The 23,216-nt window shown below is 41.3% G+C and overlaps 1 protein-coding gene across 2 annotated transcripts in view; it reads right to left on the bottom strand.

The window, feature by feature from the left end:
* TBX20 (T-box transcription factor 20) overlaps positions 1–23,216 on the bottom strand; it is a 39,354-nt gene that overhangs the window by 4,454 nt on the left and 11,684 nt on the right. Inside the window, exons 5-7 of one of the 2 annotated variants that reach the window (XM_027451424.3) lie at positions 20,747–20,905; positions 17,316–17,392; positions 4,483–4,592 (exon numbers count right to left, since the gene is read on the bottom strand). In XM_027451424.3, the coding sequence (XP_027307225.1) occupies positions 4,483–4,592; positions 17,316–17,392; positions 20,747–20,905 (346 nt within the window). The remainder of the gene's footprint in view (positions 1–4,482; positions 4,593–17,315; positions 17,393–20,746; positions 20,906–23,216) is intronic. The other variant, XM_027451425.3, reaches the window with a different exon arrangement.

Below are 23,216 nucleotides of genomic sequence, written 5' to 3'. Positions count from 1 at the left end.
TTGGTTTATTTTTTTTTTTATTTTATTTTATTTTCTCTTTAATCCCAGGAAAGTGTGTTAACACTGCATCTTTTCACTCAAATTGACTTCTTTTTTTTTTTTCAAAAAGCTGTTATATGTCAAAACATTCTTATTATTTTTCCAACTGTGTATAGTGCCACTAGTGCCACAAGAAACAAGGGCGATACTAAATCAAATTAAGAGATGCTGGGTTTTAAGTGAAATACACAAAAATATTCTAAACTCAGTCTGAAGATAAATAACTACTTTTAATTCAATATAAGTAGTTTCATTGCCATTTTTTCCATCTGAAAAGTTCAAAAGAAAATCTCTTTTCATAAACTGTCCTTATTTAAAACTTTTTTCCTCTGAAGACAGCAGAATTTGAAAAAAGGAAAAATTGTATTTTTAAAATATAACTAATTTATTATATACAAAATATATGTAATAACTTTTTTCTTTTTTCTTTTTTTTTTTTTTTTTTGACAGTAAACTTTTGGGGAAACCAAAGGATAACTTGTTTTGATAACTATAGATGATCATTTTCAAATAATTGGGGAGGGGAAGGGAGGAGAGGGGAGGGATTATCAAATAGACTCTATTCAGGAATAGATTCTCAAATCAGAAATCTTGATTAATTCCTCCTCTGGTTAATAAAACAAGTCAACCAGTGCAGTAGCAGGAAGCAGAAATTGTGATAATTCAGCAGTAGAAACTGACTTGAATGAAATCTTGACCCTACCACTGAACCAAATCCTAATTGCTGGGAAATTAGGATCCAGAGCCAAACTGCAAGGATAACACCATACTAACAGACCAGAGCAAAAGCCTTTACAAAGCAAGGAATATCTGAGCATTACTGCACTATCGTGAAAGCTGGCTACAAATCCAGATCTTACTAGAAGATGTACGTTTGGCTCTGTTCCAGGTGGCTACCATGAATCTTGTATGTTGATGCTGGAACACAGGCTCCCAGACATTATGCACTGAATAGTTTTGATTTATTTCTTATCTGTTAATTCCTTTGGAAACAGACTTGTTGTGATAAATATACTGTTGAAGGCTAGCCACTTCTATCTTTAGATGGCAGAAATTAGTTGAGATGAGAATGCTCTGTATAGGTGTTGAAGTAATTTGAAATAAATAGCAGTGAGAGTTTCTTCTTTCTACACAGAACAAAGTATGCCATTACTTCTCATGAGGAACATCCAGAAAGACCCTTTCTTCCTCCAACTGCAATGGTCTCTAATTACAACCTAGTACTCCAAAAAGTCTCATATATCACAATTGCTGGATCCGAAGAAATGCATTCTAACAATTCCGGGGCAGTCAAAGCCTCAGAAAGCTTCTTACACACACCACTGAGCAGCGTGTATTTATTTAGCTATCAATTCTCATATACCAGGAAGGACACCCCTCAGTTTTGCATGCCACATTGTTTTCAATTGCATCAGAAAAAATAAAAATGTCTGAGCAGTTTCAATAATAAACTCTCTTTATATCTCAGAGAACTTTTCATTATTTAAGGACACAATAGCCTAACAGAGTGAAGGCAGTACAAGTTACTCATCTCCAAGAACAGAACATGCAACTTTGTGCATTCCTCTGGTTGCCCAGGACAGTCATACCCTTTGCTAGCATATGGCTCCCAGATTAGAAAAAAGTTTGTTGCCACAACTCATTGTCTTTCTCACTATTTTGCCATGTTGCAAGTAAATAAATTTGCTAGCTGGCGGCTAGCAAATGTGACGCCCACCTTCAAGAAGGGCCAGAGGGCAGACCCGGGAAACTACAGGCCTGTAAGTTTGACCTCAGTAGCAGTGAAGCTCATGGAGCAGATCCTCTTGAGAGTCATCATGCGGCACTTGCAGGGCAAGCAGGCGATCAGGCCCAGTCAGCATGGGTTTATGGAAGGCAGATCCTGCTTGACGAACCTGATCTCCTTCTATGACAAAGTGACGCGCTGGGTGGATGAGGGAAAGGCTGTGGATGTGGTCTACCTTGACTTCAGCAAGGCATTTGACACCATCTCCCACAGCATTCTCCTCAAGAAACTGGCTGCTCTTGGCTTGGACTGGCGCACGCTTTGTTGGGTTAGAAACCGGCTGGATAGCTGGGCCCAAAGAGTCGTGGTAAATGGAGTCGAGTCCAGTTGGAGGCCAGGCACTAGTGGCGTCCCCCAGGGCTCAGTGCTGGGGCCGGTCCTCTTTAATATCTTCATCAATGATCTGGACGAGGGCACTGAGTGCACCCTCAGTAAGTTTGCAGATGACACCAAGCTAGGTGCGTGTGTCGATCTGCTCGAGGGTAGGAAAGCTCTGCAGGAGGATCTGGATAGGCTGCACCAATGGGCTGAGGTCAACTGCATGAAGTTCAACAAGGCCAAGTGCCAGGTCCTGCACCTGGGGCGCAATAACCCCAGCAGAGCTACAGGCTGGGAGATGAGTGGTTGGAGAGCTGCCAGGCAGAGAAGGACCTGGGAGTGATGGTGGACAGTCAGCTGAATATGAGCCAGCAGTGTGCTCAGGTGGCCAAGAAGGCCAACGGCATCTTGGCTTGTATCAGAAACAGTGTGACCAGCAGGGCTAGGGAGGTGATCGTCCCCCTGTACTCGGCTCTGGTGAGGCCGCACCTCAAGTACTGTGTTCAGTTTTGGGCCCCTCGCTACAAGAAGGACATCAAGGTGCTAGAGCGGGTCCAGAGAAGGGCAACGAAGCTGGTGAGGGGCCTGGAGAACAAGTCCTACGAGGAGCGGCTGAAGGAGCTGGGCTTGTTCAGCCTGGAGAAGAGGAGGCTCAGGGGTGACCTTATTGCTCTCTACAGATACCTTAAAGGAGGCTGTAGTGAGGTGGGGGTTGGCCTGTTCTCCCACGTGCCTGGTGGCAGGACGAGGGGGAATGGGCTTAAGTTGCGCCAGGGGAGTTTTAGGTTAGATGTTAGGAAGAACTTCTTTACCGAAAGGGTTGTTAGACACTGGAACAGGCTGCCCAGGGAAGTGGTGGAGTCACCATCCCTGGAAGTCTTCAAAAGACGTTTAGATGTAGAGCTTAGGGATATGGTTTAGTGGGGACTGTTAGTGTTAGGTTAGAGGTTGGACTCGATGATCTTGAGGTCTCTTCCAACCTAGAAATTCTGTGATTCTGTGATTCTGTAAATGCAGAAGTGTACCCTGTATATAGTATACATAAAATTAATCTTAATTAAATATTCTTTCCTCCATTGATGCCTTCCCTCAGAATTCTCTTCAGAAAGAGAAAGGCTCTGACTGGCAGTTCTCACACTGGTACTCACCTTTGTTTGCTTTGTCACTCCCAAAGAGGGACATCATACCAGGAAGAAGTACAATTCCTGTAGGGAAGGTGCCTTGCTCTGAGCATTTCTGGCAAGGGAAAATTTAACGCCATCTTCAACAATAACTGGCCTAGGATCTAAGCTGATGTAAAGTAAGGTAATCTCCAAAAGTATTCACAAGAATGGTATCCTACCAGCTAAGGAGTTGCTCCAGAAGCTCCATAATCTAAGGAACTTGCTCTTAGAATAGATGTGTGTGAACACGCCCAACTAATCACATTTTGTTGAAGAGCAACTTGCAGTTAAAAATAAGTGTGTTTTCCCTGCACAAGTCCAAAGAGCTTATGACCAGAAATAATGCTCTTATCTTAGCAACACTGTATGAAGTTAGAGGACAAGACAAGGGCACTGCCAGCTGGGCGGCGGATAGAACTGCTTTACCTCAAGTGGCTGTTGCATATCAGGCAGGTCACAAAGTCACCATGCAAAGTATAATGCAACACAAGTTTATGCTAGTCAGCAATCTCACAAGATGGATCTATTTCCAGTGGCAAATTATGTCAGATGCAATTTGTCCAGCAAGTCACCCCACAAAGAACAACTCTGTGTTGCTACTACTTCTGTGGCTGCTAAAGTAGACAAACCTAAAGCATTTGAGGTGAAGTGCCCAAGCAGAAAAAGCACATTTTAGAGATCATGAGACAAACAAATGTCAATTTTCCAGGCAGCTATGGACTTCTCTTCCTGTAGAGGCAAAACAGGTTAACCACAGTCTGGCTGAAGGTGATCAGAGCCAAGTCCTCTTGGCAGAAGGCTGTAGGGGCAGCAAAGGGCATGTCTACATTACCAGTGGTGCTGAGCCACAGCTTTAAAGTCCTACCAAGGGATGGGGACTCTTAGCTTGTACTCAGCACCTTGGCAATTAAGTTGTATGTTGTTCAGCCATCCTGAAGAGGAAACAGCAATAGTTTTCTTCTGCTGGCCAAGTCTGTGTATGTATTTCTAGAGCTGTCTCCTGAACAAGCCCCCAGCTCCGGTGCCACTGGCATATCAGGTGTCCAGAGGAGCCACAAGGGAACATGTATTCCTCTTTGTGGATTTTATGGCAGAGACAGACACCAGAGTGCAACAATATTGGCTGTAATCCTCTTTTTCTCAAGCACAGTTTACCTCGTGAGAACTTTTTCCTACCTCTGCTTTGTGTTGCCTGACTGTCATCTCCCAGATCGTCTTCTCCTCCATAGGTTCGAATGGGGGATCGGGCATAGGAATGCTTTTGGATAAGGCTCTCCACGCTTTCTCTGTGAAACAAAACAGCATGCTATACCAATAACACCTTAAACAGCTTCTTATCTGTTTCACAGAATAACCCAAATCATTACCCTGTGACTGGCAGTGGACATTTGGACCTCAGAATGAAAAAATAATTCATTAGGTTAAAAAATACAAAGATGTTGTGTTGTTTTTTGTTTTGTTTTGTTTTCCTGCCCAGATCACAGCTTTCTCACACAGACTCTCTAAAATAATTTTGCAAAAGGATTACCACACAGCTTGTTTCTGGAAAAGCCATACTTGGCCTGTTCTAATATCCCTGATCACCTCTTACCTGTGTAGTGCTGCTTCTTTAGCAGATGAATTAGAGTAAACTTCTCACTGCATTTCCTGAATGTGATCTCAGACAGCAAATACAAGACCAGCACTCCTTACAGATTTGAAAATGCAAGCAATAAAACCAGTGCTCAGGGGGTATTTGTGCTCAGTGACCAGTCCATGTTCAGAGACACATACAGAACCATAAAATATCCTGAGTTGGAAGGGACTCACAAGGATCATCAAGCCTAGCTCCTGGCTCCACACAGGACCACCCAAAAATCAGACCATATGTCTGAGAGCATTGTCCAAATGCTTCTTGAACTAGTCCAGATCTTTCCAAGCAAGCTTTCATGTCACACTTGACCATCTGGTCTGGCACTCTCCCATTTTCCTGAAATTATGGGCAAGAGAAAGATGTGTCCAGATGCAGCCCACCTCTGAACATACTCTCTCTGTATCACGGCCCAGGCCAATTTGCAGCAGGAAGTCTACAGATACTACAGATCTCGTGCAGCGTCTATTCTGGGAGGGTAGAAGTGCCTGCCAGGCCCATGCCCCACCAGTGGCACAAAGCACTGAAGTCACCCAAATAATTTTTAAATAGAAGGAAGGCATATCTGCCCGATAAGCCATAGCAGTTTGTAAGGAAGATCCAGCCTTACACATTCCCGTTGTGTTTCCATGTAAGTTGGTGGAATAATACCAAAGATGAATCTGACCTCGGCACATTTCCAAAAAGGATCTGACCTTCTGTTCCCATTTAAGAAATTTAACTAGGGATAGCTGTTTAAAACTGCTGCTTGGTGAAAGTTTTGTTCGAATTCACCTTTTGGTTGTTCACATTCATTAATGCCCTTCATTATGAGAGTGTGGCTATTGCAGAAATTCCAAGGAAAAACATTTTCTAAGTAACAGGGTAAATCACAATAGCATATGTTTTCCTTTCCTGCAAAAAGCCAATTATAGTCATTTTGTCCTTGGTCTATCACTGGCATCATTACTTATGCTAGTCTCCTCAGAAAAAAATAAATAAAATAAAATAAAAAGGGATCTTATCAAAGTGATTTACTTGTGTCAGGATTGGAAGTGGACTGAAAGCAATGGCAGTTCCTACATAGAGGATGATATAATTGAATTACTGCTTTTTAAGTGATTGAAAACAGTAGGCATATCAGGGTTATCTTGAAGAAGATTTTACAAAGAAAAAGACAGATGGCATTGTTTACATTATGCACTGAATGCCTCTTGAAACTTTTTTTTTCATCAGCAGAATGTCAGACTGAAATGCAAAGAATTTTACTTAACCAAAAAGATTTTCTCAGATGAGTACAGAATAACTGAATAATGAATGATACCAGTATTGCCTAAGTGATTTAGATACTAGTTTATAAACATATGCAGAACCAAAGAAGACTAATCTTTAAAGGACTGAAAAATAACTGTAATTCAGGTGAGATTGTATTGTCTGTATTGAGTTTATTTCTAGTAAAGTTCAGCTTATAATGACAGACATTACTGCATGTAATATTATCTTGATGCAACAGAAAAAGTGTAGGCTCTAGTTGTAGTGCAATGGGCCAAGTTCATCTCTTAACCTCATTGGATCCAAAGGCATTTGGGGATAAATTCACCCCAATAAATTTACATTTCAATTACCTGCAGGGATTTAAAGCTAAATCAAGTGCCCACAATTATTGCAGACTAAATTCTTTCCAGATGGGTCTGTATGCTAGACAGAGAACTCTATTATTCTATATGGTTGTCTTCTTTTAAAGGAAAAAGAGAGATGACTTCTTAGCGAACCCTGAATCTGCAAAGTCTGAAAACAGGGAACTATGTGGTAGGTTTATTTATTTATTTTTAATGTTGTAATGTTGCAGGTAGTATGCTAAAAGCTTTAGAAGATTAATCTCAGTCGTTGGCACAAGAAGCCTTTTCTTTTTTTTTTTTTTTTTTTAAGGCAGAAGGAATGGTTTGAACAAGAAAACTTGGATCAGGGAAAGCAACTCATTTCACAAAAGCAGTTCCATTTGTACAGCTTGGATTTAAAGCTCAAAATTTTATATGCTTATCTAGCCTAACTACGCTGGTAATTTTAAGCTATAATCACAACACACCTACTAGTTTTTCATTTTGGAAGTTGAGGCTGTGATTCATATAATGGGTGCAAAGTGCTGAGGTTCACACAAGGATACAGGTAGCTGGACTCCACTGCCTTCAGATAGACACTCTCCTTTTTCATACAACACCTGCTGTAAAAATACCTCCAAACAGACCTATGAAATACAAAAGGCTGAGCAGGAAGCCACCTAAGCATGCAAGAGGAAACAAAGGAAAGTAATATATTGTGCATTTTTTCCACACATGAAGGGTATCCAAGCTCTCCCACCAAGTGTTTTTTCTTCCACCTAGCAAAACAAGAGCTGAAATCTGCACTCAGGTCTTCCCCGTCTCATACAAGTAATCTAGCTACCACATCAAGGGATAACCTTTGCTTCTCTTTGTGTTTCAAAGGAAAGGGATGGTGGCATCTGCACCCTGCTCAAATATTTCATGCTCAGAGAACACCACCCAGAGAAGAAAGTGTCTGCAACTCATCTAATCTATGGAAACATATAGAGTTTCCCACATAGGTTTGAAAAAGGAACTGAACCTCTTCTAGCCTTTGAAGACAGAGGTGCTTTTGGACTTGCTCCAAAGTAGACATGTAGCAGAAAGCAACTTCAACAAGACAAATTAAATGCCCATGAAATCTAGTTCAAAATGCACAAACAAACCTGGCAATCTGGACCAAGGGTTCCTGCTTACACATTTTTTTGTCAACCTGGAACAAAAAGACTTAAATGTCAAAATCTTCCTGGAAATCCTGTTTATGAAAGTTTGAACTGCTCAGAATGTCCAGAATATGGTGCTCCGTAGAATGGGCCTATATACAATTTTTTTATTTTTTAATTTTTTTTAGAAATCCTAAACTATTGTTATACTAATAGCAATAAGGAAAGACTCGTTTATTTAAAGCTGTGGTTTTATAGTTCTTTATGCAACATCTTGAGGTATCACAGCATAGTTCAATGGATTTATGGATATAATTTTTAAGGTACTGAACAAAAATCAATGTTTGCCATTTTGACTGCTCAAAAAAAAAAAAAAAAGTGAAGAGTATGAACAAAAATGGGATTTAGTGGAGGGTTTTTGTTTGTTTGTTTTTGTAAGAGCTTCTCTTCAGGTTTTTCAGACCTGACCCACTCTAATCTGCCTGACGAAGAAAGTGATTTTCAGTTGCTCAATGTTCTATTTCTTTACTTCTGTTATTCAGTTTGTGATCACTCATTAGCTAATACTTGCAACCTAACATTTTTAATCTTTTAATGTATCTTAGAATGCTATAGTTTCTTCTCTTAGCAATGAACTTCATTTTTAAGAGACTAAAAGATAACAGCTCTATACTAGAAAGATGTCTTCTTTCTGTCTCATCCTTTTGTGTGGCCTACCAATGAATTTCAATTTTTCAGAATTCTCTTCATCTCACAGTTACCCTGTGAATACCCAGATGGGAGAAAAACCCCACCCCCATGTAATATGTTAGTATGATTAAGCTGTGTTACATATACAACTGGATAATAGTAGCAGATGACAAGCTGGAGAAGAGCAAGTTAGGGGCTAGAGATGTTCAAGAAAAAGAGGAAACCACATGCCAAACAGAGAGGAAAAGAAAGCTCTTACTGGCTAGCACACCCTCTGAGAAGATGCTGAGGCAAGACAAATGTGAGGAGAGGTAATATGGAAAAGGAGCTTAGGCTGATCCCAACAATCTGCATTTTGACAGAAGCACACCTTGAGCCCAGCCCTTTAATAAGCAGTAGCTTATTACGAACAAAGTGTCTCTCTCCTTTGTGCAAGAAATAAACCATCAAGGTTTGGACCAGAAACATGAGTGAAGGACTGAGAGAATTTATCAGCTGGTAATATTTTGAGGTGCATAAACAGTCCCCTGCCATTTTGCAGGTTTTAATGTCTTGGCTGAATATTTTGCTCTTGTCTCTTCCAACAAAGCTAATCTCCAGCTGGAGATGCTTTATGTCTTGGAGCTACATGCTGGGTCTTTGGCCATGTTCAGTTAACACCGTGCTGTATGTACAGAGGATCAAAAGTAGGTAGGCAGATCCCAATATAGCTGACAAATCATTCACTAGCACTTCACAGACTAAACCCAAGGTCTTACTGTGGTATTGGATTTTCACTGGGAGACTGCTGGAAACAGACTTGGGAAGCAGCTGAGAAGGCCCTGTGTGAGGACGCTCACTTCCTCTTGCTGTCAACTTACAGAAGTTCTCTCAGGAGACAGTACCATCCCAGATTACACTGAGCAAGATCTTTAATCAAGGTGAAAGAACACTGCTTCTTTGTAGGTGTAAGCAGGCATCTCTCTGATGCTTCTTTATACGACTTTAACTGCATGAAGTTCAACAAGGCCAAGTGCCAGGTCCTGCACCTGGGGTGCAATAACCCCAGCAGAGCTACAGGCTGGGAGATGAGTGGTTGGAGAGCTGCCAGGCAGAGAAGGACCTGGGAGTGATGGTGGACAGTCGGCTGAATATGAGCCAGCAGTGTGCTCAGGTGGCCAAGAAGGCCAATGGCATCCTGGCTTGTACCAGAAACAGTGTGACCAGCAGGGCTAGGGAGGTGATCGTCCCCCTGTACTCGGCTCTGGTGAGGCCGCACCTCAAGTACTGTGTTCAGTTTTGGGCCCCTCGCTACAAGAAGGACATCGAGGTGCTTGAGCGGGTCCAGAGAAGGGCAACGAAGCTGGTGAGGGGCCTGGAGAACAAGTCCTACAAGGAGCGGCTGAAGGAGCTGGGCTTGTTCAGCCTGGAGAAGAGGAGGCTCAGGGGTGACCTTATTGCTCTCTACAGATACCTTAAAGGAGGCTGTAGTGAGGTGGGGGTTGGCCTGTTCTCCCACGTGCCTGGTGACAGGACGAGGGGGAATGGGCTTAAGTTGCGCCAGGGGAGTTTTAGGTTAGATGTTAGGAAGAACTTCTTTACCGAAAGGGTTGTTAGACACTGGAACAGGCTGCCCAGGGAAGTGGTGGAGTCACCATCCCTGGAAGTCTTTAAAAGACGTTTAGATGTAGAGCTTAGGGATATGGTTTAGTGGGGACTGTTAGTGTTAGGTTAGAGGTTGGACTCGATGATCTTGAGGTCTCTTCCAACCTAGAAATTCTGTGATTCTGTGACTTTTCTTCTGCTTTTGCTATTACTCTGCTTCAGCCATGCATCCGCAGCTGCCCCCTGATCACCATGACCCTGACGCTGAGGCATGTGATCTCAAGCCCTGCTGTTATCAAAGAGGGATCACCATCCCACAATGCCCCATCAACAAAGGTGCTGACACATGCCATATGCACCTGAAGCTATGGATTTTCCTGAATGTGGCACTGAGAGCACCCAGGAGACAGGAAGCCCACCTTCTCCTTCTGAGATGAGGAGGCTTAAGGCGATATACTTGGTTTTGGCAGAAAGCATTAGAAAAGCTAACCCAGAATGAGTTCGTTGGAGCCAGGCCTTGGTTAGCATCCATCTTAGATCTGTACCATGGATCTGGAGAGGATAGAGTTGATGTAATGCTCAGGCACCCCTTTCACTAGGAGACAGGTTTTAACAACCATTGAAGACAATTTGCAGAAGTAACAAAGAGCAGGTAGAAGATCCAGGCACTCCAAACTCATTCTCTACAGAAGTCACTGTCTCAGGAATGGCTATGGTGGAGGCGGGTAAAGGATGACAACAAATTTCAGGGCACAGTCAAGCAACCCATTAGCATTTTGTCTATTTGCCCTAACTATACAAGTGATAGGTAAGCAAAAAATTATGGATGTCCTCAGAATCCGCTCCCTATTCTTGGTGTCATGGTTTTTGTCTTTCTCTTTACAAGAAAAGCAATGTTAAAAAATAATAGAAGGAAAATAACAAAATAAAAAGAAACTGACAACCATGTTTTGCTTGGCTATTCAGTTCAACACAAAGAAAAATACAGAACAGGATATAAAGTGTATGAATTATCAGTTTGCAGCCTGAATGACTTCTTTAGTTCTGCATTTCAAAGGTTTCCTTTTTTTCGTAGCTGCCAGTTAGTATGTTTGGAAGAAAGCCCAGATAACAGAAGACATCAGAAGTGAGGTGAGGTGAAGACAGATGGAATAAATGGGCTGAGAAAGCACAAAAATAAACTTGTCGGAAGTCGCACTGTAGTAGATTTTTTTTTAAGGGAAAAGATGACTAATTTGTCCAAGATGCAAGTGCTAAAAACAAGTCCTAAAAAAATAAACAAAACAGAAAAAAAGAAAAAAGGAAAACAGCAAGATGAACAAATACATTTCTATAACACCAGAAGAAGAGCTAACAACAAAAACTGTAAAAACCACTTTCAGATATCGCTGAGCCTTCATGTTTCTGTAGCTTATAGCTATTATTTTACACATGCACAAACATAAAGACGCAGATTAATTTGGTGCATATAGTTATTCTACTGGTAAACTAATATTTCTGACTGACCCTAGGAACCTAATACCTAATTCAGCTCCGAAAGGGTACAGACCCAATCCTCCACCAGAACAAAGTAGCACCGTTCCATTGCTTTGGTTAGAGCTGAACCAATTCCAGCCACATAAGAATCAGGGCCCATCAAACTATGTTGGCTCATATGAGCTGAAGGTTAATTTGGCTCAAAATGTAATAGAGCCACCAAACGCTTTTGCAAAACTATTGGATAAGTATTGGATCAATGCAATATCCCAAGAATACGTACAATCTTAAGGAAAAAGTGAAATGAGAATTAATTTATGAAACATCTAGCTTTAGGTGACTGAGGGAGAAAGGATGAGTACATCTCCAAAGTGATGTTTGCTAGTACCCCTCATAATAAACATCTGGCTACCAATGGCAATTTTGGAAGGGCTATAAAATGGAGATGACGTACCCTGACTGAAGCCACGACAAGGGAAAAGTGATGTCTGAAGGAGGAGTATGACATTAAATATATCCACCCCACTTTTTTCAACTATAAATAGCAATAAGGAAAACAGCTATCTTTATACATGGAATGAGGACAAAAAGGTAAGAGGGAGAAACTAACTTTAATGTATATTAAATGTATATGTAATTAAAGCTTTTTCTCCGCATCTCCCCCCCCCCCCTCAAAAAAAATTTAAAAAAAAAAAATATGTATATATATCGAGACAGAGAGAGAGAGAGAGAGAGAGAGAGAGAGTGGCACACTTAACTCCAAATACAGTCCTACAAAGATCCATTTCACCCAGTGAATGCCACCAGTTATTTGCAACTGTCAGGCAGAGGATGAGAGATGAGGACCGAGGAGCACTGTGCCACAGGAGTCTGGGTAAAGTCCCTGGAAAATTTCCCCTGTGGTGGAAGCCATGGGTCTTGTCTGATATCATCCTGTCCCCTTAGCATGCACTGCACCCACATGTTAGGTGAGTGGAAAACACTAGAAAATAAACATTTTATACTGCTTTGCACAGGTGAAGAGAGAGATAATAAAATAGACCCAAGTGTAAAAATAAGCTGAGGTACGAGTGCTTAAAATCTTGGGAACTGAAGAGGTTTCAGCTGTCATAGAAGGTTTTCTGCTGGGGAAGAGGAATAACTGCCTGGTTAACAGGAAGCACATTTAGAAGAACCATATCTGAAGGCAATGTTTCAGGTTTCATGTATTTCAGACACCTAAATGTAGGCAGGTAGTTCTTTCTAGATGTCCTAAGCCATCCAAGCCTCCTGCAAGGGTCTGAAAGGGTTGATACAGAAGCTACAGACAATCCATCCACCTCTGTGGAACAACGACTGCTGATGTAACCTCAGCACATCTGGAACAGCATGAGACACCAGGAGTTTAGGGACTGGAGTACCTGATGTCTCTCCTTAAACTCAGGGCTTAACTTCTTGCTACCTAAATGTCTGATATGATCACACATGGCTGGTCACTGACATTCACAAACCAAGAACTAACCAAACACAAAAGATCAGCTGGCAAGTTGGACTTGTTGGAGAACTATGACAAAGCCCTCCTTGACGATGGACATGGGAGTAGGTCACAGAGAGCATGCATTTCTGGCTAGTGGTAGGGGACTTTCAACACCCAGAAAAGTTGTTCTGGACCAGCAGTAAGCAGTGGGAGTTGGGAGGAAGGCAGCCTCTGTGGGGTGAACAGGTAAGGGATGGGAGCAAGGGCTGCTGCTCACAGCACATCATTAAGCACGTGGCTTTGACTGCTCCTCCAGCACAGCAGTACCCATATCCAGGCATTAGCTCTATCTCATTTGCAGCCTTAGTACAATGTATCTCCACATTTCAGACATGAAGCTCCTCAGGGGAAAATTCAGAATCTGATTACCACACAAATCTAGCTGGGAAGCAGTTCTCTTATTTCCCCCAACCCTCAGTCCTTCCTTTCTCTGCCTAAAAAACACTTGGGTGTGAAGCCATACTTTTCCAGTAGCTAAGATATTGCCCCTCAAAGTACGTATCTACCTCCCAGAAGCATTACTAGACTTATGCAGCTGGGTATACTCCCTTAGTTGATTTAATAGTCATGAGTCCACACCCTGAACTTGCCTATCACATGCTGGAGCAAATAGACAAGCGATTTCAGGCCATTATAATGTTCCGTCAATTCTCGTTTGATCATTATGTTATGATTCAGTACTTTCATTGACTCACACTCTCTTAAACGATCACGGTTTTCTGTGGATTGTTTGCATATTACACTGCTATGGTTTTATTTATTTACCTTCTTGCTTTTAAAGGCTAACTCTTTACTGCAACCCAGAAGATAAATTCTGGCTCCAGATTAAAAAAGAAAAAAAAAAATATTAGGTTCTGATTTTGTATCTTTTATAGCATTGGCAGTTTTTCTTAAGCAGAAGCATAAAGACATTCTCTTAAAACTTATCCCCAGAGTGAACTGATTGTTATAAAACCGGCATTAGTCTTTTGTTTAAAAACAAAAAAAAAAAGTTATAATTAAAAAAAAAAAGATTCCTCACGTCCACATTACTGTGTTTGGCATCCTGTAGTCAACACCACAGTACATCAGGTTCTACAATCTGATAATTGCTGCTAACCGTTCAGTTTTTCAATCACAACCACTACAAGAGCTTTATATACATATATATATATATATATATATATATATACACATATATACATATATATATATACATATATATATAACATAGAAGAGAAGTAAATACCACATAAAAAGATCAAAATCAACCACTTATCTAAATCACAGTAGGCATAGATAAAGCCTGTCCTGTACCATAAATAGATTACCACAAGTAATGTATGGGAGGAGTAGATTGTGGAAGGAATTTCACATCCTACTGAAAATTCAATATATATCAGACTCACATAAGATTTTTGCAACAGTTAAAAGCTTTGCATAGACAGCTGTGAGAACAAGCAAACTGGTGTAAGGTATTTAAATAGGAACAAAGGAAAATGTAGGGACTTTGATAGTTTTGCATTTGCTTAGCTCCTCTACTATTTCACAAACTTCTACTATTTCACAAACTGTACATATATTATTTTAACTCCAACACATATAATGCAAACAAATTTAATCCTAAAGGCATTTGCAGCTTGAATTTCCTACATAGGGATCATAAATCTAGAATGGGAAGCCTGAAATCGTTAAAGTCGCATATTTATAAAATCATATTCAATTAGGTTAAAAAAGCGCAATTTCTGTCATCATGTCATAAAAAGATGTGTTTTTCTCTCAGATCTACTATAAAGAAAAGCTCCCTATATTGTTACAGATAGGGGCTGTTTTCAATCAGTTACAAGGAGCAATCCAATTACCGGATGGTTTAGTGCAGTAACTGACTCCAGGCTAATTTAATTTCTTTAGGTCTCTAAAGATCAATTGATCTGATTTGTTTCCCTCCCCAAAGGCTGTTTAGGAAAAAGCAGGCTTAAATACCTGGAAATGAAATACAAAGCTCTGTACACTTTCACACTACTTAGGTCATTCTGAAAAGCTGGAACTTGCGATAAATGAGTGCTCTTTTGGCCCTAACATCACAGGATGCTTTACAGGAGACCATTAAGATCACCACAGAACATTGCAGATTATGCATGCACATACTGTAAGCCAGCTCAGGAAGCACTGCATGGTGTATATATTCACAGCTTCTAGATAAATACTCATGTTTCATGAGCTGGGCAAACACGCAACTCCACTGCATAGTCTTTTCTCCAGCAAATATGTTTTTTAAACAGTCATCTTATTGAATTTACTAAGCTTACAGCTCGACCAAGTGAAGTCACATTGTACTAGTCAATGTAGCCCCTACATCTTGTAATGTACACCTCCGCAGAAGTTAAGACTGGAAATTCCCTGTTGTCAAACCTCACTTTACTATTTCTTTTGCTTCACATCAGATTTAAGCAATTTTGCTCATGCTAAGATGAAAGCTATGGAAACAGCATGCACTTGGAAAATGATTTATGTGCCTGAATATTTTAATGCTGGAAATTAATAAAACATTTGGTACGCTTGGACCATATCTGATAATTTAGGAGATTCTCAATCACTCGCTTTTGTTTGTCACATTTCTACTGCCTTACTACTTAATATACTGTGCAGCAGTTTGTGTTTCTTAAACACCATTGTCCCATAATAAGAGCTAAATGTCACCATTTAAGTCAAAATAAGACCTCATCCAAACGTGGACTCTCAAATCCAGAGTTTTGATGGGACTTCAATACTTTCCCACATTCTGTTTCTTGTATTTATTGTAGGTTTCACATTTGGATACCTTATCTTTCATGGCAACATTCAAGCCTGGGTTGGCTGCCTGTCTCAGGCTCTATTCTTATCAATAAACAAAAGGGCACTGTGGTTTCTGTTCAGCATTTCTGACTTTGTGCCATGTACTGTTATAATAAGATGTCCTCTGGAAAAATTCCCTTTGTATCCAGCACCACGATAGTCGGTTCATCAGCACGGAGGTAACTCAGTTTTTCTCTCAGCTTATCTATTCAGACTCTCTCAAAGCTCTGTCATTAGACGTTGCCTGTCTGTTAAACAAGGAAACTGAAATGTGAAAATCGAGGTCTGTGCTCTTTCTAAAGGTCCTTTCTTGACTATTTACTGCATACAAACCTGAGCTTTGGACATTGTCTACCATAGTGTTCTATCCAGATACCAAACTAGCTATTTTAATTAAATCTACTTTGGTTTTCGCAATTTTCAACTAAGACCTTCACCTAAGAAGCAGTTTTTAACAGTTTTGCAAGAATGCTGTAGTCCACAAGCTTTCTTTCTCTAAATTACCACTCTTTCACCCAGCTACTTAACAAATCACTAATGATCCAGTCACTAGTGGAGTATAATATATACCACCATTTCCCAGCCATAGATCTGCTGGTATTGACATACTTTTGCAGTGCTGCAAGGAGGTTTTTTCTAGATATACACTCACTGAAGTCATATTCAATTTATCCCCTATATGCACCCATGAAAGATGAATCACAGCTACATCTGTATATCTCCGCATAGGAGCTTGGAGGGTTTTGGCCTCTCCAAATTTTCTTTCATGATCATATACTCATAGGAAAAATTGCATGTGCTATATGCATCTCCATCAAGTTCTCTTCCAGCATAAAGAACACAGGCTGCTTAATTTGCTTCATTTGCCAAACCATTTGACACGATATCATAGAAATGTGATATGCTGGAGGGCGACCAAGAGATCGAAGTTTATTTCCGACTCAGCTGTGGGTTAATGCTTCTGTCCCTGTGGCAGCAGTTGCTTATAATGAGCTGTACACACAAAACTGTAGTTTCAAGATAAAGCTTTCCCCTGATGAAGCCTGCGGTACAATTTTAGAGAAACAAAAAAGGCATCTTTGTCGTCAGAGTGGGAGTTATGGGATTTGTCCTGATGGCAATAATTGCTGACTTCAGTGTCTGGGACTGCTGAAGTGTATTTTGGGAAGCTCTCCTCTCTCTTTTCCACTGTGTGGAGCAGTGGGGAGCTATAAAGATGTTTTTCACAGGACCACTGCCCTTGTTTCCTGGTGACCCAATTCACAGCCCTCAATAGGATTACATGACATGATAAGAAAAAAGCTTTTCATTCTGAAGTTGTAAAACTGACCCTCTCTCCCTTCAAGAAGCCCCATCAGGAAGATGAATATATTGGCCCCAACTGGAACAGGTGTCAAAACGCAAAACAGCTCTTTCTTCATAAAGTTTATAAGTATTTTTAAAGGAGGTAGAGGAGGTTTACTACATGCAACAAGATAACTTTAAAACATTCAGCTTCTCAGGAGTTGAAAGCATGCTTTTCCTACAAACTCTCTTTATCTTATCTGAATGGAAAGTAAACAGAAAGTCCCCATTACCTCTCGATATCAGTGAGTCTGGAAGAGTCCCGGAATCCTTTGGCAAAAGGGTTGCTGTCAATTTTCAACTTGGTTATCTGGAAACCCAGAAAAGAGCAACACAACATGAATATAGTGTTAAGGTACAGCAGCGTACAAATCATTAACCTATCCATTTCTCTGCTAATTGTATCCATGCTCCTTGCGTGTGTGAGCTGTTCTTAAGATGCTGCAAAGCAGGGGAGGCAAAGCAGGGTGTGGTATACACATGGCAATGGACGGACTGAAGGGCAAGGTGGGCTCAGCCTTCTGTTACCCAGAACAGGAGGAACCCACTCACGTGAGACATTATTGCTTCCAAACAGTGTAACAGCATGAGTCAGGTAGTCTTTAGAGGTGCAAAACACAGCACCCTGCTAACATCTGAGCTGCACACCAGCTAACGGAAGCTCAAACCGTGGGTTCTTATGCAAACTTGAGGATGCTGCTTCAGTTACACCACACTTTTTTTTTTTTTACCCCTCCCTAAAACTGTGATGCAAATGCTCTCAACCAGACCTACTAGCCATCACACATATACTGGTTAACTGTGGGGTTTTTTTTGATTGGAAAAATGCCAAAGAAGGGAAAGACAGGGAAAAAAGTGGGGAGAACTCAGATTTAAACTGACAGAACCTGGGTTAAATGAGTAACCCCATTAAAACCATCACGATCCATGAAAACCAAAACACTCCTCCTATCTTCAAATGCTGCTCAGCAGCTGTACCCAGCCTTCTCTTAGTTCCAGAGTGACTCACGGATCAGGGGAGCCTCTGCCCCACAGCATCAGGGCTCCCCTCAGCTTTGCAGTGAAACTTCTCCAGAAGGGATGGTGGTTTCCACTCTGCTTCTTGGGAGCAGGAAAACACATCCTTGCCCTTGTAAAATTTTCCAGCTGTCCAACCAAATGAGGTTTGGTCAATATCACTTGAGACTTCAAAACAATACGCAGATTTGCCAACCATGCTTCTACCAGGAATTAAAATTAAACTGTAAGTAAGAGTTAGAAGGAAAATACAAGGTCTGTCCTGCAAGGCTATGAACTCCGCCAACTCCAGCTGAAACCCCTGAAAAACATTGCCTACTGAGCACTGATTTCAGCCTTGCTTTCCTCAAAAAAAAGCCTGTATCACAGGGGCCACAACCTCATTTTTAACAGCTGGCTCACCAGACTCAGAAAGAAAAGTGATCTTTTCCAAATCCTCAGACAATCAAATGCTGTCACCAAGCAAAGTTATTTCAAAAATCGGTGGCTCTTGCTCTGAGGCACTGTGCAAGAGGCACTATGGCTCATCAGTTGTTAGTGTGGGCTGGTCAAACAGCACAGGACCTTAGCATTGGCTGAGGATTTGAGGCCATCTCACCATGCAAACACACATAGTGACAACTCTTCCTGAATTCTACCCTTGTCACAGGATCCTGCGACAGCTCAGCAAGCCAACTATGGTCTCCTCTGCTTCCTGAGACACCTGTTTCCTGGACTGGTGATGATGTGAAGAGCAGTGGGTTAGTGCCTCACGTACGGGGAATATTTTTGTGGCAGCGCTTGAAAACTACCTTGCAAAAAGGCAAGCTGTAACTAGTTCCATTGACTTAGATCACCAACACATGGAGCCAAGTGTACCGCAGAATCATAAGGATTTCTATTCATCTCTTGAGCGTATTTTCACCAATCAAACTTACATTTTCCTAATATTAAAGATTTGGTATGACATCACAACAGAAACTTTTTGTATCCACCAAAGCCAGATGAGACTCACAATCATTTATGGCCATATTTTTCCTGAGAGACTGTCTCACAAACAATCAGAGAACATCTGCTAGAAAGCATTTTAAAATGAAATCTGACCTACAATTCAACTCTGTGGCAGTGGTTTGACTGTTTAAATAAATGCATGCCCTTTAAATCTTAAATTATGAGATAGTTTGTTGAAAGTGTAATGTATTTAGCTTTTATCTAATAACCTCCAGAAATGTAATCAACCCCTCCTTAAAACAGTTCTGAAAGAAATGGCAAAAATGAAAAAAGGCTCCATTTTCATTAGTCATAAATAAAATGACAGCATCAACCTCTAGGGGTTCCGGAGATGTTCCATTGAGAAATTTTCCAGGACTTATTGCATGTGCTTTGGGAAGCTTAGTTTGGAAACATCTCTGATGTAAATATCATCAGTAAACATAAATCCATCCTACAGAAATAAATGTCAGGTTTAGCTGGGTTTGTGTCTCTTACTGTTCTAGTTTCTACAGAAAATTAAATGGAAAAAAAAATAACCATATGTCCAAGGTTTTTGTTCTTGTGATTGCCATGTGCTGAATGCATTTTCTGCAACATTCAGATACAAGCCCGTGTCTACAATCTAGAAGTCCTGATGCTGAAGCCTTAAAACTAGATGTGGTGTCTGTTGCAAGAATCAGCTTAACACTATTACTGCTACATTCCCAGCGTATCTGGCCCCTTATGCCATGGTTTTGTTTTGCTTGTAACATTTAGAAATTAAACGGTTTTGCTTCATATTAAGAAATGCAGGCTTCTTTAAATAAACCAGCAGGTTCTTTAACTCTGTGATGCTGTCCGCCCACGCCTTTGGACAGTGCTTTTTACCTTTTTACTTTTTTTTTTACATCTTTTTACCTTTTTACCTTTTTTTTTTTTTAGTGCCTTCTTAACTTGGAGGAATTAGAAAGGGTTGTCTGTTTTGAAGTGCAATAGACATTAATCCCTTTAAACACATTCCGAATCATCCTGAAGCCAACAACATATTTCTACTAACTTAAATATTAAAGCTCTATCCACTGTTGAGCAAAGCCTCTGCTTTCTGATTGTTTATATACTTCCTAAAATTACTCATTAGCAATCCATTGTTTTCATCCCCTCCATTTTGTATATATTATTCACTGGCATGCAAATTGAAATTCAAACATCTGGATGTAATCTGGGCAGCGTCTGAAAAGCGTATCTCTGAGTGATTTCCCTTACATTTGAGCCTTACAGCTTAATCAGTCAACTTCTCAAACCCATGAAATCATCATGTGCAAACCAGAATATCACTCAGCTCATAGCTCATGGCGTAAAAGATCACTGCAAATAAGAACAGTTCCTTAATGAACTATAATTAGAAAAGAGCTAAATGATAATATGTAAACTGCCTCATACAGAAAGAAGGGAAGACAAATGAAAGCCTCTTTCATGTTGTCTTTACTCACATGAATAATCCTTATGTCCCTTTGAAGTTAGCAGAAGTACTCGTATACATAAGAATTACTCCTGAAGATGAATTGAACAAAACCACTACATACATTAGAGTGGAAAGGTAAGTTATATCAGAAACTTCCCCTAAGACTGGGGAAAAGGGGAATTTTTAGCAGTATGGGATTTAGTTAAATCTTTGGAAATTAACAACTGTACTCACCAATTGATTCTGGTAGGCAGTGACAGCTGTAAAAACTGTCTCTGGAAAAATAAATGTCCTGAACTCTTCAGATTTCAGATTTAGCAAAGAAGCTGTGTGATCTTTCTTCTTAATGATGTGGACCCTTGGCTGGTACTTGTGCATGGAGTTTAAAATGATCTGCAAGAAAAAGTTACAAGGCATTGTTCTGAGAGGAAGATTAACAGTACCCTTGAAGACTAAAAAACAACAAGTTAAAAAATATCAAAAACAATTAACACTGCAGGGGAGACATCTGTAATCTAACTGGTCAGGGGCTGATTTTGGTGATGAGCAAGCTCTCCACATCCTCTAGGTAGCTCTTCACTTCAGAGGATGAATCTGTAGCCAGAGCCAGTCCAAGAGCTGGATTCCTTTCTCTCCTATGCTACTGGTGAGCACCTACCCATTCCTACAGGTGAGGTGCTACCTACCTGATTTTACTGCCTGCATGTAAACCAGTTTGCAGGTGTCACCTGCAAGGGTAAGTATTTTACTCTTGAAAATGCACAACCAGGAATTGACATTTGCAAATTGTGCACATGAAAAAAAAAAAAAAAAAAAAAAAGAAAGAGAGAGAGAGAGAGAGAGAGAGAAAGAAAACCGGACAATAATAACAAAATATAAACTTATATCATCACCACCAGCACAAACTGGTTGACGAAAAATGAAACTTCCCAAATCTTTTTATTGTGGCAAACATTTAAAGCAACTGACTTGATAGATGCTCTTCACCGCAAACTACCAAAAATGAAAACAAAGAGAAAAAAATGGTACAGAATTCCCAAAAGACCAAGTTTTTTCCATTTTTTCTCATTAATTATTGTTCACGAGCCCCAAAAATAACTCTAAACCTAACGTACCAACTAACCAATTCCAATGATCACTGGCGTCAAACAGCAATTCCCACTTGCTTCAATTACCACTGGATGGAGGCCTTTTTGGCTGCCTCTAACCACAGCATTACAATATAAGAATTAAATACAGAGCTCGGCTTGCACCAGTCCTTGCTTTGGATATAATCACAGTCACAAGACTAAACTGGCAATGGTGTGGGTGGTTCTATTTTACAGGGGCCATAACGACACTGCAGCCAGCTCTGTACATCTGGAATAACTAATGTGCATTCCTCGGGAAGCGTTAACTTCAGCTGAAACACAGCAGAAGTGGGGCAGTATTTCATGCTAACTCAGTAAACAGGGAAGGTTGCATGCCTTTGCTTTTCCTTCAGGGCCAAATATTGCTATGACTTGCACTGTGACTCTGGGGGTTGCACACAGTAAGAGGAAAGTCATTGCAGCATCCATTGTCCTGAAAATGTCGTATGTCAGCCTCTACCAGCCCAAGTCCTTTCTCAGGTCACTCCACCATTGTATATATGCACACACAATGGTCATCAACCTTGCTGCTAATATCTCTGGCACATTTCTGTCTCTCTGTAAAATTTTGCCTTACCAGCTGGGCCATTGGACTGCTCTAAGCAGCTGGAAAAGATATTAGAAAGGTGGTGAGATTACTGAGGGGCTGGCCCACAGACCTCGGCGCTTCCCATGGCCTCTGGTGGCTACTACATCCACGCTCTGGCATGACATCTGAGCAGCAGCTGAGCGGAAGGAGGAACGGGCTGTGACACAGCAGCTCCCACACGTGCCCCTTCCTCTCACTGCTCTGTGAACGCAAACTGTGATAAAGAAACCTCATTTGTCAGACAACACCATGTAATCCTTTATGAAAGGTTTCCGAAACCCAAAGCAGACACAGGTGACGTCCTCTGCTACTATCTTCTACCCGACAGGTTCCCACCAGCAGCAGGTGGGGTTAGTCAGGTACCAAATAGTCAAATACAGCCCATAGGTCACAGGAGACCGACAGCCAAGGTTAAGGGACCTGTTTCCGTCTCACTGGGGTCTCTGCGTGCAGTGCTCCTTCTGCCTCCTGCACATGCTGCCAATGCCGCAGCACCCACTGACATTAAATTCAGCAGGATACTGCACAAAGATACTCCTTAATGCATCTCTGTGTGTCAGGGCCACCAAAACAGCATGCAGGAGTTGGATGCCTCAGGTGTACCTCTCAGAGTAGCCCCCAAGGGTGGTCTCACCATCCAAGCAGCTCCCCACCACCAAGGAGTAACTGTCAGAAAGTCTCAGATGCTGTCTCAGGGATGCTTGCGCTGCCATTCCCATAGGGAAGCATCAGGTGTGCACCGACTTAGGGCAGCTCCCCAGCATGTGCTTACTGGACATGCAGCGTGATCACAGGCCCCCAGCCCTCCCATCTGCCTCCGTGCTGACAACCCCTGGCAGGGGAGGATGACCGGGATCCGTCGGTACAGGATCCGGCTCGCAGCAAGGTCGGGCGGGCTTTGTAGGCAGCTGGCTCCCACTGACGGTCACCAGAGGCAATCTGGATGCCAGCTGCGAAATCCCCGAGGTGGCTTTGAATTCAGAAA

Source organism: Anas platyrhynchos, chromosome 2 (assembly GCF_047663525.1).
Source record: "Anas platyrhynchos isolate ZD024472 breed Pekin duck chromosome 2, IASCAAS_PekinDuck_T2T, whole genome shotgun sequence".
Classification (NCBI taxonomy): domain Eukaryota; kingdom Metazoa; phylum Chordata; class Aves; order Anseriformes; family Anatidae; genus Anas; species Anas platyrhynchos.
The sequence above is the reverse complement of the archived record's forward strand: the minus strand, read 5'-3'. Positions and strand labels throughout refer to the sequence as shown.